At 37.4% G+C, this 7934-nt stretch overlaps 1 protein-coding gene across 1 annotated transcript in view; it reads left to right on the top strand.

The window, feature by feature from the left end:
* DACH2 (dachshund family transcription factor 2) overlaps positions 1-7934 on the top strand; it is a 137483-nt gene that overhangs the window by 64971 nt on the left and 64578 nt on the right. The window contains exon 3 of the mRNA XM_029085162.1: positions 5124-5279. Within this exon, the coding sequence (XP_028940995.1) occupies positions 5124-5279 (156 nt within the window). The remainder of the gene's footprint in view (positions 1-5123; positions 5280-7934) is intronic.

Raw genomic sequence — 7934 nt, 5'->3', positions numbered from 1 at the left:
TGAACCACTTGATAAGTTTTTGGAAGTAGCCCAGTAAAGCCATAACTGGATTTCTTGAGTTTTAATATCTTTACCCTGCACACTTCTATGTCTTCTGCGACACAGTCTAGAAGTTGGTATAGCTGAATACACACAGCTAAACAAATCAGTGCATTAAAGCTTTAAATGCATTGAAAATCTTCCATTTTCCATCTCATTCCCATTTTAAAGTAAGAAAGCTTATTTGGACGTGATAAGGGACCACAGAAAGTGTCCACACTTGTGTGTCTCCATGAATAAGAGTCCACTGTCAATATGGGGGACAGAATTTGGAGTTAAGGGGGTCATAATCTTAATCCAGAACAGTTCTATGTTTTTCTCACAGGAGAGTGTGAGGTTCCTAGGAATATGACCTGGATGGTATCTTCCTGTCCTTACTGGAGTGTGATTCTCAGTTTATCAAATATAACAAAAAATATTCTCTACCTAATCTCTTCCTGGGCATTCAGATGCTGATACCATGAGCAGAGTTGACAGAAGGTTGTAGGCTGAAGTGTTTTCAGCAGAGGATATTCTTCGTAAGCCAAAAAAGTGACCATTTTTCCCAGTGTCAAGGTGAGACTGAGATATTGGTAAAAGCAGATAGTCTGGGCCAACTGAAAACACTGGGGCTACGAATGCTGGCAAATAAGCCTGTGTTGTTTTAGGAGTACTGGGGTTCTAGATAAGCCAAAAAATGTCAAAGAATCTTGTGTGTGCTGGATGTTTATAAAGTTAGAGGTGATAGATACTTTGAAATCATCAGTGCTGAAATAGCAATGCACTGAATACTTTTGCCTTTGCAGCTGATGTGATGCTTCATATGCCCAATGGCATGAAAAATGTGTTTAAAAATAATTTTAAAATAAAATTGGTCAGTGAAGATGGTATTGCTTTTAACAATTTGAGTTCAATTTTTCAGAAATGTATCATAACAAAAAATGAAATGACAGACATAGATTGAAATGGTGTGGTTGTTCAATTCAAAGGTTCCTCTGACAGAGTGGATTTCATTTAGCTAGACCAGACAGTTTTAAGGCTGATAAAATGAATTTGAAACCAAATGAAAAGAAACTGTCACCAAATTGAACTTTGATTACTTTCTGGAGATCTTTCAGTACCTAAAAACAAGACACTAATTTGATCTTCACAAAGTATATCTTCACCTAGAAAAGTTTTCTGGATTTTGTTTTGAAGAACACAAATGCACAGAGAGGTTTATTACTGGAAAACATGTGGCTTTGGGAGTTACCTTATAAAATTGCTAAAATCAAAGATGGGTGAGAAGGAGCGTTTTCAGAAAAATGAAGCTGAGCTTATCACTTGCATTTCCTTCAGCTAACCAAAATGAAACTTAAACAGAGACACTTGGCTTGCAGATGTGCACCTGATGGTAAATAACCTTGTGGTGGATCTGCGAGTACAGTGTATATCATCAGCAGGACAGGTGTGTACTGCTTAGGCTGATCTCATTTGTTTGTGTTACCTGTGATTTAACGCCCTGTGCATCTGAACTCCTCTGAATTCGCTGTTCATAGGGACCTGGGAACAGGGACATATGGAATTTGGCCACTGGGCTGTAACATGGCACTCAGGGAACGCTCGCCTCTCACCTCACTGGGGTTTGTTCCATTCGTTTTGCTTTTGCTTAGTTGCACATAAATGTAATTCCTGCACTGATAAATAAGTTCTGTCAACTAACCTGTTAAGACTGGTAAATACCAGAGTTGAATTACTAAGTACACTGTAAATAACTCTTCCCAGCCCCATGTGGTGTCCATCGTTACCTGTGCCCTCTGAAACACCCTCTGCCTCTGTGTAGGCAGCTGTGCACAGTGCAGACAACTGAGCCTTTTTACCTTCATCCATACCGTGCATTTAGCTGCAAATCTAGAATCCCAACAAGACATCCTTGCCTTATTGATGGCACCTGTATGGCCAAAAAATGGCAGTTAGCAGAAATCTCCTGAAAAAATGTGGCTAAAAGTAACTTTGAAGTATTAAGAAAGACTTCCTTGTTATAGGTGTATTCACTTTTAGTTGTTACAGTGACAAAGATTTTGAAAAGATGCATTGAGATGTATGTATGTCAAATATCTATTTGCTGATACAAGATGCTGACAACTGTTACTAAATAAGAAAATATATATGCTTAAAAAATAAATGCTTTTTTTTTAAAGTTGCATGACAGTAAGAGGACTGAGTATATTACCACAGGTTTGCATTTTACATATTTAGTTTATAATATGAATCTAATTCTGGATTACTGTTAATTTACATACAATTTTTTCTTACTGTATGGGAATAGATACTGCAGGGAAGGATGCAAGTTTTCTTTTAAAACTATTGTCTTTTGGCTGTGGAAAGGGACTTGTGGGTAGGATGAATCACAAGTGTTGATGGTACAGGAGTAGGACTTGTGAGACCCGACTTCTCTTCCAGTGTCACCATTAGTCTGCCAGGTAACCTGGAGGAAGTTGCATCATAATTCTGCTCCTCACCTTTCCCACTTGTATGCTGGAGATAATCAAACTGCCCTTATAAAACACTTCACAGTTGAACAGTTCTAGGTAAGAAGAAGTTATTATTATTATTGTCTTTTTAAGAGACTTGCTGCTACATAGTGTATGCAGTCCAGATTAAATGATGGAGCTGTTATCTGTGTGGTGTACTGCAGACTATGGATACATTTCATTTAACACACACTTTTATTATACATCATACACTTAGCAGTATATTTTTTTTTCTTTCTCTAAGGAGAAGTGATAGGGAACATATAAGAATACAGGAATGGTCTGTAGAGATAAGTGTATTGCAATTTATTCTTGTGTTGCTGGCACTGAATACTGGAGCAGATTTACAAGTGGAATTTGCAGGGAAAAAAGTTATTATTGTCCCCATCTGTAAAGAAAACTGGTCCAGTGATTTGGACTGTACGACGTAATTTAAATTCAGCTTCCTGTTCCAGTGCAGATTTCCTGTGTTTCCTTAAGCAAGTCACTTTTCTGCGCAGTGCAATTCTCCATCTGGAAAACAGGAATAATTGTACTTCCCTACAGAACGTGCACCAGCTGTAAAGCTGGGCAGAGAGAGCTGGTAGGGCACCCTGATCCTACAGCTTCAGGGCCACAGAGTGGGGTGGGTAGATGCAGGAGGCTTTGGGAAGACAAGAGAAACTTCCAGAACTAAGTAAACGAGCTAAGAGTTTAGACCATCTGTGCCTGGGATTGGAAGTGGTGGGGAAAAACAAACGGAGTGAGGGAGACTTTTAGATGAACAATGTGGTTTTTTTCTTTTCATTAAAAAAAATCTCTGACAAGTTGTCTCGTGCAGTTTTCATGGCCACTGCCCTGATAGATGAAGTTAGATGTATAAAATCTATTTCTAAGCAAAAAAAATAATGCTAAGGTTCATGTCATATATGTTTTTTGAGGAAGAATAAAGTGTAAATGTTAAATTTACTGAAAAAGCATATGGAGAAAAATAAAAATCATTTGGTAAAATAAAATGCTAAGCATTTCCTTGGTAAATCTGTTTTAAATTGCATATTCAACTTGAGAAATAGTTTACCAGATAATACCACCTCTGTTTCACAGTAGTCAGAATGAACAAGTTCTATACTAAGTATCAGTCAGATGTTGTTTGAAAAACTGATATGCGGTGTATTAAATAACAAAGATGCTGACACAGCCTTAACTGTAGTAGTTCTAATTACTGCACTATGCCATGTTATATTATATCACATGACATAATTTAGTGTATCTTTCTTTGTATATGTATTACTCATCACTTTACAAATTGCACATCTTTTATAGGAAGGTAATTCATACTCGGACATAGTGCTAAAATGATGGAGTGATTTCCTTTTTTCCTCAATCATTGATCTTTCAAACTTTTTCATTTAGCTGTATTAATCATGTTTATTAGTTAAGTGTTGTCATAAAGAATGGAATTTTTCTGTTACTTTCATATTCAATTAAAATGTGTTTTACTTGCTGCCTTTATCTGCTGCATCGCAGTAATCTATTTACTTATTCTAATTGAAATTCTTGTTCATAAATTCAAAACAAAGCCAATACTGCAATTACACATTTTGATAACAATCTATAATCTAATTGAAAATGTGAGACGTACCTGAGAAGGGAGTCTACTTAAAATACTTTTTTAGTCTAGAAATGTTCAATCTAACTTTTTTAAGGTGGTTTGTTTTGTGGAGCAGATGTATTTCAAAATTCACTGACATGATCTACCTAACTGCTGTTTAAAAGGAACTTGTTATTCCAGTGTAGAAGTGTAATACTGAAGAAAACTACAGTCTGTAAAATTGCTGCAGAACACCCTCTCTTCAGAAGACCAAATAGATATTCTACACCAAACACAAGTGCTTAGTTTGCTGTACTGTATTTTTGTTCTAGACGGTAATTACTGTGCATAATAGATATCTGAACTATTTAAATTGAAATTCCTGAATACTGATAATTTCCAAGCCAAACCTAATGCCTGGCTTGTTTAACCTGGCAAAGTGAAGTGTTCCACTTAGGACATCCCCAGGATCAAAGCCAGCAGGGGAGGAAAAGCTATTTTAGCTCAAAGATACCACAGCAGCAGGAGGAATTGTTGTAACCTGTTGAGGGGTGAATTGAAGCTAGAATGCTGGTGAGCGTTGGAGGAGTGAATAGTGGTGAGATTAACAGCAGTGAGAGACCTGACGAGCCCGAGGATGGACACCAATTAGTCTCTGGCCGGGACTGATTCCCTGTGAGAGCCAGAGATTGTCACTCAGTGTCTCAGACGTGACCTTTCTGCCTTATTTACTGAATTGTGACTGATGATTACTTGCATGATTTTATCCTTGGGCATTTTGCTTTTCCTGTTCCCAGAAACTAGTGTTATGAAGGTAGGTGATGCTGAAAGTTTCTAATAATCCTTTTTGCCTGATGCATATTTATTATTTTATTTTTTAAGGATTCAGGTGTAGGTTTCAGGTGCTGTGTTTGCACTAGGTGCTTAGCTGTGGTAAAGAGTATTAGCTCGTTGCTAACCAAGTAAAATGTCTTTTACAGAAAAGTATATGCCATTTATGGTTTGTTTGTACCATTTTACAGGTGGGAGTGAATCCTCCTGGGATAAAGACAAGCTTCAGTCTCCCATTACAACGGGATCACAGCACAGCATTGGTCATCCCACACTGTCAGGGCAGTCAAGCCTTGGCAGTGCACACCCACTCAGTCCTCTCCAGCAGAATCACCTGCTCACCAACAGTACGTACTGTCCTCTTACAGGGAAAAGAAAATACATGGAGCCCTGCTTGGAGGCTGGGCCTGCACTCCTTCCCTTCCCAACCTCCTGGAGGTGGGGGAGAGACATGAGCAAGGGAGGAGTCAGTCCTCCCACTGTCTGCTGCATTTGTGCATCATGTCCAAGCCACCCACTGGGATACAACCACTCTCTTTGAATAGCCACCCAGTGCTGGGTTAGGGACTGTCAGTCCTTAGTTGACATTTCTATGGCCTGGACTGAAGGGAAAAATAAAAAAATAAAACCATAAAGTTGCTTAAAATTTTAGCTATATGAGAAAATTCTCTTCCAGGTGAAAATGGTGACCACCAAATAAAAATGAGAGCCAGGAATAAATGCAAAATATCTAGTTAAAAGCGAACAGAAGCAGCCCCCCCTGCCTGTATTTTGCCTTGTACCTGCCAGGTGTGGGCAAGGTCATCCATTGAACCCAGCTATCCAAAGCAACTGGAATAAAATGACACAGATAAAGTTTGGATTTGGAACTTAAAACTCCCTTAAAACCCGACTCTTTCTTAGGGAGGGGGAAGGTGGGAAGCCAGCAATTCCCCTTCTGTTTCACACTCAAAGAGGGAAGGAAGATAAGGGAAAGTTATCCCAAGAAAGATGTTCAGGATTAATATTTTAAAAATTAGTGAGGAGTAAAGTTAATTCTAACAAATAGTAATGGATGAAGAATGAAATCTCACTGTTTCTGAATTGTTATTTGATTAAGCTCTTCATCTTCAAAGTTTTGGAAGTTGAATTTTGGTGTTAGTTTTAAAGGATGAATGACATTTCTGTCTCCATACACAATTTTAGGAGCAGGTAGCTCCTTGCTACCTATGTAGGGCCCCAGACTTGGACAAACCAAAGCTATTGAAATAACTCCTACAATGTGGGTCTGCTTTGTTCATGGGAAGGTATGGACCTGAGCATTTTGAGTTACGTGCCAGTAGTGAAGAATCACCAGATCACAGGACTCAAATTCACTGTAGTTTAACCTTTCATTTTATATTCTTGCATAATTCAGTACCTGTGTATATTTTACATACAGGAATATCGTGTTCTTTGCTATTAAAGAAAACTTGAAAGATATTTTCCAGTAGATTTCGTAGTAGGCAAATGTCTATAGGCTATTAAAGGGTTTATTGAATGTCAGACATTATGTCCAATGATTTGCAAGTGTAGGATATATTTTCTTCATAGCCCTCTGAAATGTTTGACGGATTGTGTCTTAAAACTGGTGATGTGCTGTTAAATTCTGTTTGTAGTTTGCATTTAGTTTGCATGTCAATTGGACTTTTAAGTAGACATACAACTCAGTGTGGCCAGATGGTGTCTGGGAGTTTTGGAACTCTATATAGTGTATGAGGAAGGATTATTGGGTTGTTAAGGGAGATATGCAGGGGAACAAAGGCTTGTGGATGGAAACACTGAAGAGGATTGTCAGTATGGTTTAAAGTGAAGGGAGATGTATGTGGGCTTCACTTATTACCTATCATAATTAATATTGGCATAGATCATCATATAAAATATATAGTGAATCATAACACATCACAGTTGTCGATCATGATATGCTCAAGCTAAACAGAAATAGTGTAGGAGCTGGGAACATATACAATTCTGCCTTTTTTGGTGGGCACAGTGGTGTTTTTATATCACTATAGTCAAATTGTATTGGAATAGCATAATCAGTCAGTTATGTTTTTTATTGTGGGTTCTGTCATACACCAAAATAGAGACTGGCCTTCTAATTTAAAATAGTTGAGAGAGACAAAAGTTTAAAAACTTTTAGAAATACTTAATGTGAATAGCATATGGTTATGACTGGCTATGTGATTATGCTATTTACTACTTGCACCTGAATTTTTAAATGAGAATTTCTAATCTAAATTTCATTTAGAAAAACAATAAGACCTATTGTCTGGCAGAATGAATCCTGTTTTTTCTGAAACAAACAATTTTGGATGCCCAAAGGTACCTACCTTCACTGGTCTCTCTAAAGAATTCTTAAATGCAAAATAATCTGAAACAATTTTTCCAGTGAATTGGTGTCTTGATTTTGCTTTCCATTTTAGTCATTGCTAAATACAACAAGTGACACACATGCAGAAATAGATATTAATGAAACACATGAATCCAGTTCTTCTAGCAGTAACATCACCTTTTTGGCAATGTCAAGATCTGCAAGTTGATCCAAATGAATTTCGTACCTTCTTAAATGGCTTTATATCCATAGCAGAAGACAATTTAAAGTGACTTTTTGGAAATTAAAACCTCTGGCAGCAATTTTAACCTCTCATTACATGTTCTAGTTCACAGACCTTCTGTACAGTAGTTCAGTAGTGTCTGTAGTCCAACCCACAGCTTCCTGTATTCAAGAAATAGCCCTAAGATAAAAAACTAGTCTCAGATTGCTGTGTGTGTGAACTAAGAACAATAAGAGGACTTTGCAGGAGTATATTGTCAGATAAAATTATTAATAAATATTCATCTGATGTATTGGAAAAAGATGCAAGTATCTGCAAGTTTTGTGGGGGTTTTTTTATTGCTCTTAAGAAAGAGATCACTGAACTTATGCATAGTTGTATATTCATTTTGCTAGTCTTGTGTTACTTCACAACTGTATGTTTCTT

The sequence above is a fragment of the Antrostomus carolinensis genome, unplaced genomic scaffold (genome assembly GCF_000700745.2).
Source record: "Antrostomus carolinensis isolate BGI_N321 unplaced genomic scaffold, ASM70074v2 scaffold4115, whole genome shotgun sequence".
Lineage (NCBI taxonomy): Eukaryota > Metazoa > Chordata > Aves > Caprimulgiformes > Caprimulgidae > Antrostomus > Antrostomus carolinensis.
Note: the sequence above shows the minus strand (reverse complement) of the source record. Positions and strands in the feature narration are given on the sequence as shown.